At 38.1% G+C, this 18,443-nt stretch overlaps 1 protein-coding gene across 2 annotated transcripts in view; it reads left to right on the top strand.

The window, feature by feature from the left end:
* prim2 (DNA primase subunit 2) overlaps positions 1–18,443 on the top strand; it is a 38,034-nt gene that overhangs the window by 382 nt on the left and 19,209 nt on the right. For both annotated transcript variants that reach the window (XM_046070467.1, XM_046070468.1), the window contains exons 2-10: positions 744–893; positions 1,007–1,119; positions 2,030–2,124; positions 2,229–2,349; positions 3,632–3,727; positions 8,463–8,600; positions 12,899–12,966; positions 15,512–15,584; positions 15,899–16,084. In XM_046070467.1, the coding sequence (XP_045926423.1) occupies positions 749–893; positions 1,007–1,119; positions 2,030–2,124; positions 2,229–2,349; positions 3,632–3,727; positions 8,463–8,600; positions 12,899–12,966; positions 15,512–15,584; positions 15,899–16,084 (1,035 nt within the window). In that variant the 5' untranslated portion in view covers positions 744–748. The remainder of the gene's footprint in view (positions 1–743; positions 894–1,006; positions 1,120–2,029; positions 2,125–2,228; positions 2,350–3,631; positions 3,728–8,462; positions 8,601–12,898; positions 12,967–15,511; positions 15,585–15,898; positions 16,085–18,443) is intronic.

The raw sequence follows: 18,443 nt of genomic DNA, 5'->3' as shown, positions 1-18,443 counted from the left end.
GTCAGGGGTAACGTTAACTTACAGTTGGTTTAATGGAGAAAGAGCTAACGTTAACATATGCAACGTTACCACGTATTGGACAAGGGTTGCTGGACCCAGTGTAACACAACACATCGCTAGCTAGTACCAACAGGTCAGTTCAGTTGTCTTTGTAGTGGGCTCACAGTTGCCAGGTTTTGTATTCCTGCTAGAGTCAACTTCATAATGAACCATATGAGTTTAGTGAAGGCAGCTTTTTAGCCAAGTCACTGCAGATTAAAACACATGTTGATAGAGAGAACATAGATGAATAGTTTCTTGGAGATGTCGTAACGTTATCTGCTGCACAAGTTAAGTTCTACAGGGTGCCACTTCTGCACAGTCTGAATGGCACAAAGTTAACTTAGTTACAGAGGTTATTGTTAATGAGGGTCGCAGCGTCTTATGACTTGTCAGACCAAATAGGGTCAATGGATGGCTAATTGTTGACATTGGTACCTTTTTATGTATTAAGTCTGTTATACACTCCCCCAAATGACAGGATGGCTGAAACTGTTACAAACATATAAAGTATGGTACAGAAGAGAGACGATTTGTGTACCTTTTATGAACTTGTATTGAAGCTCACAATGGTCTGTACCTCACTGTGTTTGCATTCTCTAAATGAAAAATTGTAGTTGCATATACATGAGTGCTAGCGGTTTATTATCTGGTGATACATTATTGTACATTATTAAAAACATGTTATTTTCCCTCACCATCAGTTACCATGCAGTTTTCCAGCAGAAGAAAGAAGGACATTACCAGCCCTCAGGCGGAGCTGTATGGACATGCTCTGCAGTTCTATGGGCAGCCTCCTCTCGAAAACGTCTCTCTCACTGAATTTGAGGCATTCGCTGTGGACAGACTGAAATGTAAGGCTCATGCCAGTCAAAAATTAAATCGCGATGTTTTCTCTGCTGTTGTAAAAATCCATTTTTAACGTGTATTGTTGTTGACATAATGTCTTCTTTGATTACCACTGCAGTGTTGAAGACCATTGAGAATTTGGGAGTGAGCCACGTGAAACTTTCAGAGCAGTACACAAGGAAACTGGTGTCTGAGTTTAAAAACCTGAACTTCCCTTACAGACCAGAGGTTGTGAGTATGAATAGCACGACTTACATCAAAATATGTCATCATCATGATCACACCGCACTGATCCATCGTATATATGTATGTGGTTAGTGCTCTCTACTGAGCTCCATTGTGCTTGTGGTTGCCTTAAATTATACTTGGTTGCAAATTTATTAGGTACACCTAGCTAAAACTAATGCAGGGCTGATAAACGGGCAATCTCATATCGATGCACTTTAGTTTGGAGGTTTACTGGGGGTCAGAATTTAAATCCTGGTTGGATTTTAGTTTGTTACTCAGGACTATCTAAAGTTATCACTTTTATGTGCTGTTTCTTTGAACAGCAGTTTTGCCCTCACATTCAAATATTACACAGCATCAATTTACTCTCAGCTCAGAACAAAAACCTCTGCATGTCTCTCTTTTATATAACACTGTGACTCTGTGTGCACAAGACAGCTCAGTTTGTTCCACTAGAGCAGTGCCACTAAAATGAACAGTATGAAGACAAAAGAAGTGATCACAGAGACAGAAGAATTGGGCATAAAGTTGGCTGAATAGCTGTGTTAGCTGAATTTCCATAGCCTAAATGATGGAGGATGGTGTACAGGTACTGTAAACATGACCCTTATTTAACCAGGTAAGACCCGTTGAAATCAGCAACCTCTTTTACAAAGGAGACCTGGCCGAGACAGCAGCATAAAAAGGTCACAAACAGATATACATAAACATGTCTACTGTAGTTAAAAAGTACACAGTACACTCTTTTATGTGTGTATATATAGTCACAAAACTGCTTTTAAAAATTTGGCATTTTAATTTTACCTTGCAAATAAAAATATACCCAACAAGACAACAGAAGTAATGAAGAAATAATGATTTTAAATGAAATTGAATTTGTCATTAAAATACTGTATCTCCTTTACCCATTAAGGATGACAGAAAATCTCAGAGTGGACCGAGTGAATACGAGAAACGAAGGAAGGACCACATCTCCCACTTCATTCTCAGACTAGCCTTCTGCCAAACGTAAGTCTGTAGTTTCTTTTTGTTGTTGACTAAAAACGTTGTATGGAAATGGGTTTTGTTCTAATGCAACTGAATAAACGTTTATTTCCAATGATATCTTAAAGGGAGGACCTGAGACGGTGGTTTATACAACAGGAAGTTGATCTTTTCCGCTTCCGCTTCAGTGACCTGCCTCCAAAACTGAAGCTTGAGTTTCTTCACAGAAATAACCTGCAATATGACACAGTAAGTTTTTCTTTAAAATGTTTTTGAAAGCCTGTTTTTCTTTTTTCTTTTAATGTCAAAAATACAGTAACTCAAAAGATCATTCATGCTAAAGCTACAGTATTTTCTTCTTATTTTTAAAAAAAATTTTTTTACCTGAGGTTTACCTATACTTATCTGGCATTCTTATTGGTTAACCTCTGTCCACACCTAAATGTAAAGGCCTGCGTACTGATCTGAACAGGGGACAATCTGAAATCATCTGGAGAAAATGCTTTTCCATACTAACCTTCAAAAATAAACAAAACTAACTGTGAACAGAACTCCGATTTTACATCAGCAAAAGTGATAATTCACAAATTTGACTGAACAAGAAGCTGACAGAGAAACACATATCGTATCAATGGACACTATGAAAGGAAAAATTTGACACCCCATCAGTATGCATTTCATTAAATAATATATTTGCAATACACTCTAGAGCTGCAACAAATAATCGATTAGCTGTTTACTATTTAATTATCATGAACTATTTTGATAATTAATTGATTAATTGGTTTGAATAATTAAAAGAAAGTACAACTACTCTGATTCTAGCTTCTTATATAGGAATATTTTCTGTTATATATTTATTATATATATATATATATATATATATATATAATAATATATATTATAATATATTTGTGTTGTGGACAAAGACATTTGAGGTTGTCATCTTGGCGCTTTAGGCAACACTGACATATTTCACAATTTTCTGACATTTTATAGACCAAACAACTAATTAATTAATAGAGAACATAATTGACAGATTAAATGATAGTGAAAATAATCCTTAGTTGCAGCCCTATTACATTCCCAATTTAATAGCTGAGTGTGTAGTGAGAGACCAAAAGCCAACAAGCTGTCTCCACTATGTTCACTAGATGGAGCTGTTTTATCACTAACCTCCTGTATGAGTGTTTAAGCCTCATTAAGGGACAGTCAGAGTAATCCTTATCACATGGGAATAATAACAGTGTGTTAAGATTCTCTTTTACTTTAAAGTGTGTCTTTAGACCCACCACCGGAAAGCCCTACGGAAGATTTTCCTAAAATGGACTCCAAGGAAAAATGGAGGGGAAAAAATCTATTTAATAATTCATCAACACATAATGTGTCAAGCAAGGATGAAAACGGTGCATTCATCTGATAAATGGTGTTTGGTTTCCATGAGCATCCACCTTCAATGTATTAACACTGACACAGTTCTGCCTTCGCAGCTATTCACTGAAATTCATCATCCTCATCAATAACTTTTCAGATTAGTGTCGAGGAGAAGAAGGCTCTGCTGGATAAACTTGTCAACTCCAGTTACGCCGTCAGTGGAATCACTGTGGAGGATCAGGACTTCTACAAAGTGAGTTACTCATCTCTCTCTCTCCTCCCTCTCTCTCTCTCCCCATTGAGACCACTAAGAATGTTAAGTGCTTATGCCTCCATAACACCAGTGTTTCTATATACATTTTTATCTTACAGTTTATATAATCCTTCAGTTCTCACATAGTGAATGACATTTTCAGAAGCAAGCCATCTAGACATGGCAACTGTTTTAAAATTATTAATATCTACAGCCAAAAGATTTTCTTACATTAAAATCACCCTCCTAACTGTAATTATCTTCAAAGTAAGTCTTCCATTTACTATGAAAAGCTCCAGTATTTCCCACATGAGTCGGAGGATTACTGCTTGGTAGGGCTGGGCGATTTATTGGAATTATTTGATATGTTCAAATATTAAAGTACACACAGCGACAACAACGCAGCTAACAAAATGAAGTTCTCTAACACCTTCACCAGCTAACGCAATCCATATCACTATCCTGTGTGCCACCTGTGTAATGTCAAAGTGCCGTTCAATTTTGATATATCGTTGTTTTATTGATACTCAGGTACAGCTTCTCCACCGTCTCAGTCACTGTAACTTACATGACCCAATATACAATAATGCAACATAATGGCATAAAGGACAATAACACGGTGGAAGTTCAGTAATGTTACTTATTGCAGTCTGTTATACTAAAGGGTGGCAACAATCTCATTTATAATATTCAGTCTAGCTCACTAAACATTTTTGTTATCATCCAATAAATTAGCTATGCTGACATTGCTGAGCCTCTCCGATGAAAGATACACAAATAGTTATTGAAAAGCTGTCGGCTAAATGCAGTCAATGTCAATGTAGCGTTATCATGCAACAAGCATTGATTAGTTCAACGTCAAGCTGATAGAAACATTACTGTATTGTCACAGTGGGAGTCTCCAGCATCTTTTGTGATGTTGTCTCTGGTGTGTCAGAATATAGTTCGAGCATGTGCACAAGCACATGCTTAGAAAGTTGGTGGAAAGTGGTCTGAAACTGTACAGCTAGAGGCCACTGAAAACTACACATGGCTCCTTTAATTAATGTGCAAAATGATAAGATGACCATATTGTCATGTTCGAGTTTTCAGTGTTTCCGCTGATTACGTGACAGTGCGCCTGCGCAAGCTTGGAGAATGACTTATGGAATTACTGTAGTAATACGTCACCACCCCGTTTTAACAACTAAGCACTTTTGCAACTTTGAGCACAAAATTAAGCTATTTGTCAAAAAATATTTGGTGAACTATGTGGGTAATCAACATTGTAAGGAAATGACTCAGAAAAATATGAAATATCATAGAAATGTCAAAATACACTGGAGGGGGGCTTGAAATCTTCTGCAGCTTTCCCAGTTATGTTTGTTCTTACTGAAGCACATCATAAGACATGGTTAAGCTCTGAGATTGAGAACATGACCACAAATACTGACAAATACTGAATATACTGCTGGCAAAGTGTTATTTATGTAGATCTCTTCCTGTATTTGAAGCATTTAAAATGCTCACTTTTACAAGACTGCCTATCATGTTTAGTTTTTTTACTTTCTAATTTAAATGCTTTGCTGTTCTCAGTAAATTGTAATTGTAGGTATTGTAATGAACTAATATGTTCTGCAGATGCCTGTTTGAACCTTTGTGTTCGATAAAGTGGGAAATAAGTTAATGATTAGAAAACCTTTTTTTCCTTTCACTTCAGCGGTGTAAACAAACGCACTCTGACTACTGTGTACAGGATGACGTTCAGGCACAGGTAGAGCCTAGTAGAGCAATGTTTACAAAAAAGTGCAACAGCATTTTAAACAACTGCTGGCCGTATAAAACTACATTGAAACTTGGAACAACCAGGGGAAGCACTTTTTGTTTTCTGTATTGATTAATTTTGCTGTGTGCCAAAGACGGGGCCAGTGGAAACACTATCGAGGCCCTGTGTTGCGGTCCAGCCAATCAGACAACTCTTTTTTCCTCTCTGGAAGTTTGCTGCATCTTTCCCTACGCACTGTACTCATTACGATCATTACGATACAGCGTTACCAGGTCAGTGTAATGCCACAACCGTACAGAAGTCCACAAAGTCTACCGCTTGCTAGAAAATGGTGTTTACCATGAAGACGCCTGTCTGAGTTTTGTTGTGGGCTGGAGTTGGGACCAAATTTGACGGAGGCAGCCGCCTCGCAATTCTCTATGCAAAAAAAACCCCATGGATGTTGACACCTGGTATAACAGTCTGAGCCTGTCTATGGCAAAAAGAAGCACTTTTTGTTGATGTAATTAGACTGGCACAATTGCCCCAAAGGAATTCGTTACAGCTACTGCAGCCGGTTTGCAGCTGGTGGCTGGAGCCATCTACTGCACTGATTCCAAAACTTTTTGTACCTACTAGTAGGGGATTTTAGATTTATTTTATATTTTAAAGTATTTATTTATATTCATGTGTCTCATTTGGCTTAATGTAATAACGGACTCTGAGCACCAATGAACTTTGTGCATTAACTTATATTTTTAGAGCATTTATACATGTGAGTGTGTATTTATACCTTATTGCTTATTTGGTGCATACATTTTATTTCTTATTATATCTAATCTAGCCATCTATCCATCCCTCTCTCCCCCCACTAGTAATTTTGACTGCAAAATATGTGAAAATAGGGCCCAGGTATAAATACTGAAATGACCCTTTAAGATTATAGCAAACTAATGTGTAACATGTTAAATGAACCCTCTGCCTACATAATTTGGGTCCTATTCAGAGGTCGCTTTTAAGATATCCAGCTCCACCACCAAAATCAGTAGAATTTACAGAAAAACATATATCCTAATGGTGAGAAATGAAAAGTTGTTAATCCATATAGTTGGATTTCTATTGTGGTAATTTCTGCCTTTTGTCCAATGTTGGACTAATTCCCACACAAACTTTCTCATTAGTGTCACCCATAGGGATGGGGATCGAGACCCGGTTCCAAAATTTCTCAGAACTCGAAAATCAATAAGGTTCGAGCTTATCGATACTGCTATTGAGACTTGCGGGTCCTATGATGTAACGTTAAGCCTCGAGCATCAAATCTAATTTAATTTGAAATGCTATGGATAAGAAAATCATCAGGGTGCAGTCTCTGCCTGCTCTCTGTCGACTACATTCACAAACACACACACACACACACATCGTGGTGGATTACGGTGAGGGTTAAGTTAGCTCCAAACTACTGTAACGTTAGTTGATGACAGCTCCGCTCGTTACTGTAAGTACGTGCAAAAAAACCTTTGCAAGTAAAAAGACAATACTTTATCAATACATCTGTCTGTAAGGTAACGTTAAACATGTAGAAATGGTTAATTAAATCATCTCTGTCCTCAGTCTCTTATCCTGTATGTTTTATACAAGCACAGCTAACGCTGGCTTGACATTAGCCAAATGTAAAAACAAGCTAAATAGAAAGCTGTCTGTCTGGAGCAAAGACTGGTCTGTAGTCTTTAAAACTCAGCTGATGGCTGAGACAAACCAGCCGCTCCTCCTCCTACCTGGTAACATTACCTGCAGCCAGCGAGAGAGGAGGGACTGATACAGACTGATGTTATTTTTACTAAATGTCACTCACTACTGGTGACTGTGATGTCAGATAAAGTTATTGAGTTACTTTGCTGTTGTAATGTTGCTGCTCTAGAAACAACATTTAGCTGTATTTAAAATATTAAATTAAAAACAACCAGGCAGTTAATATGTACACTTTAATATATGTTTATTTATCTCAAGTCATATGTTATCTCAATATATAATGTTATCGCACATTGAATATTTTCCTCATACCGTGCAGGCCTAACGTTACCCCATGCCTGCATGTTGGGTCTGGTCTTACCAAGTAACCATCACTAAATAATAGTAGTGGTATCGATAAAGAATTGGATCGTTAAGCAGTCTCAATAAGGGTATCAGTATCAATAAAAATTAACGATCCCCATCCCTAGTCACCCATACTGTGTAATCTCAACCTGCCCAAGAGTACCAGTCAGGCAGTTCAGAGACTGTCTGGTCTCTTTTTAAAAATAAAACATTGATTACATTGAAGTAAAACACTGATCTGTCTGCCTAGTCGTATTTGTTTTTCTTCAACTCCCCTTCCGTCGGGCTTAATATTTTCTCAGATGGAGACTGACCATCTTATGATATGAAATAAATGAGCACATAATGGTCCCTGAGGCGGTTTAAATCAACTTATTGGAGAATTCATGCTCTCCCAAATGTAGAATTTCCACTCTGCCACTGAGTGTGTCTTGCCTTACTTCTAAAGAAGTGTTTTGAACACAATTTTTGTTGAATCACTAAGTGATCACATAGTGGAGAAATCTCTTTAAATCAGTATGAATGGAGAGCCCGCAGAAATAATTGGCTGATTGTCAGATCCCTGTCGTAGTCTTTCACAGCTGAATGGATTTAAGTCTAGAGTTTGTTTGTTCACAAAAGGAAAGGGGGAAATAGCATGTCCTGCTATTTGACTTTAAATGTACATTCTAGGCTTGTCGCTGAGAGTCTTATTTGTTGAGACAATGTAAAACATCAGACTAGTTTTACTGAACATCCCCGGAATAAGTGTAAATCCTTCTATCGTGTTTTAAGGAGCCAAAATTACGAAGGACAAAGGGTTGCCCTTAGCATCCTGTCACTCACATGCATGTGAGCAGAATATAAACATCATATCTTTTGAATGCATTAAATATTAACTCTTGTTTTGTTTTAAAGGTTCCATTTCAAGATGCCCTGGATCTGGTGCGAACAAGGAAAGTGTACCTCAAAGCAGGCTACGTGTACATCCCTCACCAGGACATTGTCACCATTGTGCTCAATGATTTCCGCACTAGGCTGTCTAAAGCTCTGGCAGTAAGTGTTTGCATCTCTTCACCATTTTAGAAAAGATGAATAATGGATGTTATGTAATATTACAGAAAGCTCAAAGATAAATGAGAATTTGTAATTCAGAGAAACATGACAACACCGGGCGTACTTTGCTGTTGTTCATGGTGTGAACATATATTACAAACGTACCTTTTGTATAGAGAATGTACAGGACTTTAAAAGAATAATAGAAACGCATTGCGTTATGTAATGCAATCCAATACAACACCACCAACACTGACTTAAGAAACGTACCTCTTCACTTTGCATTATACTAGACGTGTTTAAATATTGTATTGTAAGTGTTTCTGTTATGTCCACTTCCTGTACATGTGGTTTTATGTAAATACATTTTGTCCGTACAGTACGCTTGGTTCTATAAGGCAAATTATTAAATTGCAACCATGGTTGTTCCTTTCATTGCCCTGAAGGAAAAGTTGGGTTCAAATGAGGTGAATAAGTATGCACACGTGACATAAAATGTCTGGAGGGAAGACCGGGGACAGCTAGTACGAAAGTGCTTATTTTCCCTACGGGTGTGATGTTTTTTTAAATTTTTTATTTAAAGCCTGTGGAAGGGGGTCTGTGAAGGCGCAATATCAGCATGCTTGTGCAATGCATTGAAAGCCCTGAGGGATGATGTTTTGGGAACCAGAGGCATTCTTTATAATACATGTGAGGAGACAACCAGGGTTCAGTTACCTCATGGGGTGGGGTCCTGACAAAGGACCAGCTACGAGCATGCTCAGCAACCATAGGCAGTGGCATTAAATATTTGATGAATAGACTATTAATGAACCTACAATATAGGTGACATACAACCACAGACCTGCAAGTCATTGCTGTTGTGATTGGGATCTCAACCCTTCTAATGGTGACTTTATGTAGATTTTATGTGTTATCACCCAACAATATTTTTATGTTCTATACCTGTATCGTATCGTATCGTATTGTATCGTATCGTGGAAGCATTATGATTTTAGTAAGACGTGATAATAGTGGTGAAGAGAAGATTTGCATTAGAAACACCATTGCTAGATCAAAGCAAGCATATTTGTCAAGAATTACTTTGATAGCTACAACCAACTAGGTAGGTAGGTAGTTACATTTATTGTCAAAATATAATAGGTTATATAACCTACTACGTGTCCCAGACTTTCATCTGGCCACATGCCCATGTCTATTAGAGCCCAGCCCCGATGCAGGAGTTTTGAGGCTGATGTTGAGTTTAAAAAAACAAAGCCTTTGTCAAAAGAGACACCAGATGCGAAGCATTTCAGAAACAGCTGTTTGAGTCTACCTTGGAACTGGCAGTTTGTTGCTTTTGTGCATATGATTCGGCAGTTTGCACAAAGGTTTGCCTCTTTTATTTAACTGAGGAGTCACCTTCAGTCATTGCGTTTCCAGGTAATGCCTGTGTTCATGACAAAGGCCCCCTCAATACTACTGCATTTTTGTTTTAAAACGGAGACCTTTTGCTATGTTTGCACCTCCCGTCCAGACCAAAATGGCGAAAACAAAGTTTTTTTTGTTTTGAAACTCCAGAGGGCGTTTTAGTGAAGACAGGCAAAAACGGAGGACTTCAGAAATGATGATGCAGATGCTCATGCTTTGCTCTCTGATTGGGTCTTATAAGTCATGCAAAGCAGACACGGTGCAACTGACAGAGTTTTTGACATGAGATTGTATTAGTTTTAATTCTCCGTTTTGTAAACTAAAACAGTAGTGTGAATGGGGCCAAAGAGTCCGGCTCCGTTTGGCCAGTTATCTGTCATGCATATTGGCAAGTTGAAGCACTCATCTAAAACTCACTACTGGCACACTGGAATAAGCTTGATTACCAGAATTACACTCTACTCTGAAAAACTACACTGTAGAATGTGAGTTGTTTTTGGTATAATATAGAAGATCATTACCTCTGTACTACTGTTTGCATAGTGGACAACATGTACTTCATTTAACCTGAATACATGTCCTCCATCATGGGACAGGCAGGACCGTCTTTTCCAAATTGGAAAAGAAAAACAAATAAAAAGAGGAACTTGGTCCCCGTTGCGCCATTCTCCCATTTCCTGGTAATTATCCGGACCACTAACTGTTGGAATGGAATAATGCTCCAAAACTATTTTTCTTGTAACTGTGCCATTATGACTGTTTCTGTGTTACTATAATGGTTATTCTCCTCCAGTGGGGACGACAAGGGGACATAGCAGAAATTGAAAGCTGCTTCTCCATATGACACCAGTTGCTGGTTGGATGTTCGTTTTAACAGAAAATATCTAGTTTATTAAACTGTGTTCAGTGTATCTGTAAGGCAGACCCTGAAATGGTTTGTGTTGCTCATTGGAGTCGTGTATAAAGCAATTAGACTAAGTACAGCTCTTCGTTGTGGAGGGATGTGTGTACATCTGTAGGTTTGCTATTAAATAAAAAAAAAATAACAGCCAGACTCACAGCTGAATAAATTCAGACCAAGCTGAACTATGTTTTCAGACAGGATGTCAAAACCAAACGTCAAGAGGGAGTAGAGGAGGATAGTAAGGAATCATCTGGCAGTTGTTTCATATAGGGCTGCAGCTAACGATGATTTTAGTATTCGAAGCTTTGATAGATTATTTAAACGATTCATCGATGCGTCGTTTAAGAAGTACTTTTGCTTGGCGGCGGTGGCGGTGCCCCCCTAACAGGATCAGCTGTGCATGTTTATAGGTGATAGATATTTATCAGCCCTTTTGTAAATTCATACTGTGCCATACAGCAAACATCAGACCAGCTACTAGACAGCCGCTTTACAAACACACACATCACCTCAGTGCTATATAAGTTATACTAAAGGCTCGTGCAGCCTACACGACTTTAAGCGTCGGCCAATGGCCGTGCCGTTCACACAACCTGCCGTCATGACGGGAGTCTTGAAGTCGTGTGGTGTTCACATTACGTGACTGATCGGTGACAGGGACACACACACACACACACACACACACACTCACTACAGTAGTTGACAGCAGCTGCGTCACCCGACGCAGGTTTCCAAACCACGTTTTGTCAAGAAAACACACCTGAAATGTGAAACGGGAAATGAGCGATCCTGCACATAAAACAGCTGTTGTTTGTTATTATAAAGATAACAGTTATAAAGACAAAGAATATGGGTGAAGGATGGATTAGCACATGCAGGTAGCAGGGATTGTCTGAGCTACAGAGAGCTGGAGGGGAGTTAAAAGGTACAGCTCCCGACATGCAGTTAACTCATGACTGTGAGGTTACAACTCACGGCCCAAAAGGAGAACAACAAACGCACGTGTGCACATTTTCAGCTGAGGACTGCGGCTTACTTTGGCTAGCCTTCTACTCAACAATCAATCAAGATTTCAGTTAATTGCTAAAGTTGCTGTTACTGTTACCTTGTCTGTGGTCCGCTGGCAGAACACCTTTTTGTTCAGCTGCCGTCGTGCTGTTGCCAAGGCGACATAAGTTTTGTTTTATGGTGGACGGACTGAGTTGTTGTTTTCTTTAGCATGAAATAATAACATACTTTGGACACTTTCTTCTTTGTCCCTCGCCATTTTCTCTCTCTTCCTCCACTTTGCAAAGGGCTACATTATAATCCTGTCCTGTTCACAGCGTAAGCGCGATGTGCGACAGTAATAAATGTCCGTGCGAAACACTGTGCTGTATAGTTACATGGATTAAACGAAGCATCGATGCAAAGAATTTGTGTCGAAGCATTTTATTTATCGATTTTATCGATAAATCGTTTCAGCCCTAGTTTCATATGCTTCAGATGTTTCAGGACAATGTCCTGTTTCAGGTGTATGTTTATTTGCTCAACTTTATGTAAGAAAATCATAGACCTGTTTTACAGCTAGGGGAGTTTATCACTTTTAATGGCATTTAATCCGCCAAGCATTCACACGACATCCTTGCGAGACTTGTAATTGTGGCCAGGTATTTACTTTTTTAAAATGTGAATCACCAACAACCCACAAATTTATATTTCTCATAGACACTATGGTGTATTTACATGTTTGGTTAAATAGTTTACATGTTTCATATCAAAATGTGAGACTCTTAATTAAGTGATTGCGTATTCTTACTTTAGTTTTAAGTACTATTTTTTTAAAATAACATTTATTCAACCTGTTCAAGATAATGAGCTGTGGCCTCATTGTTCTGTGTAATACTGTACTTAATCTTTGCACTTAACCTGCAGTGTTAGGCGGTTCTAGTCCTTTGACATACACTATTGACCCTAATTCACATGATGTCCATCTCCTCTGCAGTTGACAGCCCGCTCGTTACCAGCAGTGCATTCTGATGAACGGCTCCAACCGCTCCTTAACCACCTCAGGTAAGCAGCAGGATTAATAACGTGGCTGCCACTTTGCCAGGAGTCTATAGAAAAGTAGATTGTTGCTGGATGAGTCAACTCAATCTGTCCTTGTAGACAAGTCCAGATGTTGTGGACTGGATACATGTGCAGCATCATGTGTTCCTGTTGTTAAAGTTATTCAGTCTTGAAGTAAGAAGGACTATAAAAGATGGGCATTGTTTATTCTACAATTTCTCCTGCACTGTATTGTATCTCTTTATTTGGTGGGACATATTGGTTGTTGAGTAATGAAGGCCATGTTTCCTCCCTGTAGTTGTTTTTGGAATAGATTGCTAAGTTCTGTAAAAACGTGCTTTTCATGGTGAAAATAATTGATTAAACAGAGCTCATTATACACCCAGCATATGCTGAATTCCATATGGTTTGATACTTACTTAATGCCTTACTGTGAGCAACTGTGAACAGAGTCTGTGCTGTGATCACACTGCAAGTTGTTTTCCATAAGACAGGAATGGTGCAGTAACAGCTGTTGCTCATGTTGTTGTGTTTGCGGGTTATGTTTCACCCAAAATGCAACACAAGCCTGACTCTTCATCTGAGTACTGCACCAAAACTGCATGTTCTTTTAATAAGTCTCCCATTGGTATATTTTAGATTTTACCCATTACAAAAAAGCACCTTACATGCAGGGTGTTTCCTGGCTCAGAATGGGTCTTTGACCACGCGCGACAGTAAGGATGATCAGTACACGTAAAGAAATGACCGAAATCTATGCCTTTTCTTGTTATTTCTGGCCATTTGATTATATTTACATTTTATTTGGATTGTCTGCCTAGTCTAGTTTATACAGTTAGTAGTTTATACAATATTTGTAACATTTAAACATCTTATTAGTTCAAATTCAACTGTTTCACAAATAAACCGGTTTTCTGATATTATACCCCTGTGGTTAAGCATTGATTAGGGTAAATGTTAGTGAATTTATTATAATTTCAGATCATAGTATAGGCTACTATAGCTTACCACAACTATAATATTAATTACAGTTGTAAAAAAAAACCCAGCAATGTTATTTTTGTGGGTTGTTTTTATTCATTAAATTATTGTGCATAAAAAAATCTCCACACGGTGGTGAGTCATTGGTTATTACTAAGTGCTAACTTGTCAATAATCATTCCTATTCATGCAGAACAACACGTCAACCTTTTTTAATATCCCGTCCCATCTCGGCGGTTAACGAAAAGTGAGATTGACAAGCTACTTTATGCTCACGGCTGCATGAAAAGCACCCGAGCTTCTCCCTCATCTTTCTCCGCCGACAGAAAGATTAGCAGGCGGGCGAGAACAGGAACAGGTGAGCGTCACATAGCGTCCAGAGAACCTGATATGGAGAGGACAGCGAAGAGTAGCGGCAGCTTGTGAGAAGTGCCGGTGTCAAGAAAAGTCCTGGTATGCCAAAGAGTAAAATGTAGTAACGTTACTACTGATGAGCACCGGTCCACTTTAAGCACTGCACACGGGATCCAGTTTGAAGGCTCCACTGGCTGTCTAGCTGTTAATGTCCAAACAGATACCAGTTGTCCTTTCATAAATGTAGCACACAACATGAGATTGTTGTCAGATGCTTTCTCACTAGTGGGAATACTAGTTTGGTTAATGCGAAGGGTGCATGTCTCCCTTTAGCGATATGTTCGTAGCGGAGCGTTCAGGCGCAGTCAAACCAACGCAGGAGCTGGTTTATAAATCTAGTGCCAGCTGCATGTAAATTGCAAAATGCTGTATGCAAAATACAGCGGCGGTAGACAGGAGGAGAGGTGACTGCTGGAAGTCAAGACGTCGTATTTAAATTTATGTTCTGCTTGCTCAACGTCTTTTTGATGAATTGCTATTTATTGATAAATTGAAGATTTGAAATGCTACTTTTTACTTAGCTTTTTGGTGCTTGAGATTTTCCTTTGGCGCTTGCTAAAACGTCTTTGGGGGATTCCAAAAATTTCTCGATGCAGGAAAAACCCATGTAGTTATCATGTTTGATCAAACAATAGAGCTGCTGCAAACTTCTGCTAATAGATGACTTACTGTAAAAACCTTAAACTTGTTCACAATTGAAAGTTAATGTAAATTGGCAACAGCACATGCGTTTTCATTAAATTAATAGCAGCAGACTTAATTTCAGCTTCATTTGCAAAGTAGAGCAGCTCAGAACCCAGTGAAGGTGTTTATCTTACTTCAGATAAAAACGAACATGAATACAGGGATGGAAGAAGTCATTTTTCCTGATTATTGATGGGGATTAGTGGGCAGGTTGTTAGAGATTAGTGGGCAGGCCACTAATCTCTAACACAATGAGATATAAAGCTCTGACACACGGGACTCGAGGGGTTGCCAAAGTCATCAATTTATAAATCAGATGGTAGTTTTAAGTTTGTTAAGTTTGAGGAAACATCCCTCAGAAAATATACTAATGGCAGCCCTGATTGCTTCTAAAATTGCCTTAATATTTTTAATTGAGTGTAATTCATCACTGTCCTGATTTTTTTTCCCCGCTGTTTTCTTATTTTAGTCATGCGTATGTGGGACAGGATTACAGCATCCAGAAGAATGTTGGGAAAATCTCCTTGGAACAAATTGATTCAGTAAGTTGACCATCTATTCTTAAAATGTCAAGTCCAAGGTGCCATTGTGCTTGGGAACGGGTGGAGTAAAAGGGGAGAATTGAGGTTTGTATGGTAATTCTGGCAGCCCAGAGCTCGGAATGAATAGAAAGTGTATTTGTACAATATACAATTTTAATCAATCAACTCACTTTGTTTCACGTGTCCCATAGAAAAGGGAGATATGAAATAAACGAAGGAAAATTAAGCCAGACTAAAAAAAGAGTTTTACGGGTACTGATAAATTATAGTAGTCCATATCTGCATGTTGGTCATTAATTGTTGTCTGCCTCCAGCTTTCAGGAAAGTCATTCCCACTGTGTATGAGGCAGCTTCACCAGAGCCTGAGAGAGAACCACCATCTCCGCCATGGTGGGCGTATGCAGTACGGCCTCTTCCTCAAAGGTATCGGCCTCTCTCTTGAGCAAGCACTGCAGTTCTGGAGGATGGAGTTCATAAGAGGAAAAGTGGATGCAGACAAGGTAATGTTTAAAACAAATAAGTGAGCACATGCAGTGGTTTTTCACCACTCAATTTCCTGTTTAATGTGGATGTGGCCTGCACTGCCCTGTTCAACCCAAAAGCCATTGCAACCAACGGCTAGTAAAGGAGATGGATTTACGGGATGTATTTCATAATATGATCATAGCCAACTATATTAACTAAATGTTGGATAATGAAGAATGAAAATTATGTAATAACCCAGTTCACCCATATCGTAAGACACATTGGACAGATGACAGATTTTTTATTTTATTTAAGATTATAGACCTAAAATTTTCAAAATGAGATAAAATTTTCATATAAGTCTTTGACTTTTACCAAATATTTTAGTTTTAAAAGGCCATTAAGTTTTTCAAGGCTTGTGTTTTCTGTATTGTGCTCATTGTTAAGTTTATCCTTGAACACCAGTTTACTGGACTGTAAGACAGTGGTGTGAAATGTCTGAATGCCTCTTCCTCTCCAGAGTGCTTTTCGACCCCTGAATGGGTGGTGCCGTTTCATTGGTGATGAAGTGACCCTATCCACAGCTGTACTGATTAAAAGAAAGTTCACTGGTATCATTTTTTGCATGCAGTACTGCGATGAGGCTAATGGAGACTTAAGTGGTTGTAGGTTCACTTTTTGTGTCTCTCAATAGAAGACAGAGACTCGGTAAAGACACTAAAATTGTTCCGCATGAACAGAACCACTACTCTTGTTGTGAATAAGAGAGTTTGCATAGAGCAGGCAGAATTTCATTCTGTGCAATTCAATATAAATTATGCTGTATATTCTTGTTGTAACACTTTTATCATGAAATGTAGTCTGGACTACACCAACATTTATTTAACAGTTCTCACATGATGATGTTTATATTTCTGACATCAGCAGCTGCCGCATTAGGTTTTGTTTCCTCCGTTAAGTCTTTAGATAGCTGCAGATATGTTGTTACACAATGTGTCTGACTTACCCTGGCTTGAGTGCTTAGTTCAAAACTCTAGCTTTATAAATGTTAATGCATTTCCTTAATCTTTGTCAAGAAATAATAACTGCCCGTTTATAGATAACTGCTTGGATTGTATCGATTTAGCTTTTACAGATATGACTGTATACACTTAAGACTGTTAGAACCCTCTATGCCTTGCCTTGGCTGGCCTGTCTTAGAAGTGAGATACCGCTGATTCAGGCTTCACTGTGGTTTTTGAGTAGTTTTTTATTTATTTTTTTATGCTCCGTCCTCAGTGCACCCACTTAGGAATTCCCCATTGAGACGCCATGTCTCTTACAAGATACACTCTAAAGCGCATGAAACATGAAAATCAACTTTCAGTTCAAATGAGTTAACTTTATTCTGTACCATGGTCCATAGTAAATAGTAGTAAAAATTAAAATTTAAAAATTAAAAAGATCTATCTTGAAGTTATAATTTATTGATTTTTGACTAGAGCTGAAATGATTAATCGACTAGAAATTATTAACATTCATTATTTTCTGACAAAACTTTTAATAATGAATCAATAATGAAAGTAATTGTCATTTGCTGCCCTAATTCAGTTTGCATATTCTTTACTCACCCAAAACATGTCAGCGATTTTTAAAGGTCCCCTGAATACAAAACAAAAACAACCAAACAGACTTTTTCCTGAAAAGTTAAAAGACATTTGACAATTGCAATATGGAATCACCCAATACTGAAAATATCTGCAGGTTCATAATCATAAAAAAGATATTCTGACACATTCTCCTATTGTGCCTTTCTTCTTTTTTGTCTTGACTTGCTTGACATGACTAGTAGTATGGAGGACTGATCCTAACAAATTCAGAAATAAATACAGAAATAAATAAATAAGCATCCAATTAAATGCACAAAAAATAGGGAAAATAGATAAATTAGGCAGTAATTAAATTATACAATGAGACATAAATGTATATATCTGTTTTAATTAGCTTCTTTACTTATTCACCTTTGTAATAATTACCTTATGTATGTAAGTATTGTCCGTTATAATCTTCAACTTTATTTATTAATTACTTATTTTTTAAATGTATTTATTTATGTGTGTGTTTTAACATTTTTGTCTGTTTTATTCTTTGCATTTTCTACCCTGTTTATTTCCCCAATGGCATTTATTTCTGCCTGTCCTTTTTACATTTCTCTATGCATATCTGTCTCATTATGCAAATGAGGAGGGGCTATGTCTCAAGGGGTAAACTTCTCCACTATTGGTGGATCAGTCAGACAACAGCGGTGGACTCTAAACTGAAACATCAACAAGCTTTGCTCCCCACACAGTCACAAGAGATGGCTTCCTTTAGTGAACAGAAGTGATTAGCAACTCTATCTGAGGACAGTTTTAC

The sequence above is a fragment of the Micropterus dolomieu genome, linkage group LG15 (assembly GCF_021292245.1).
Source record: "Micropterus dolomieu isolate WLL.071019.BEF.003 ecotype Adirondacks linkage group LG15, ASM2129224v1, whole genome shotgun sequence".
In the NCBI taxonomy this organism is placed as follows: Eukaryota; Metazoa; Chordata; class Actinopteri; order Centrarchiformes; family Centrarchidae; genus Micropterus; species Micropterus dolomieu.
The sequence above is the reverse complement of the archived record's forward strand: the minus strand, read 5'-3'. Positions and strand labels throughout refer to the sequence as shown.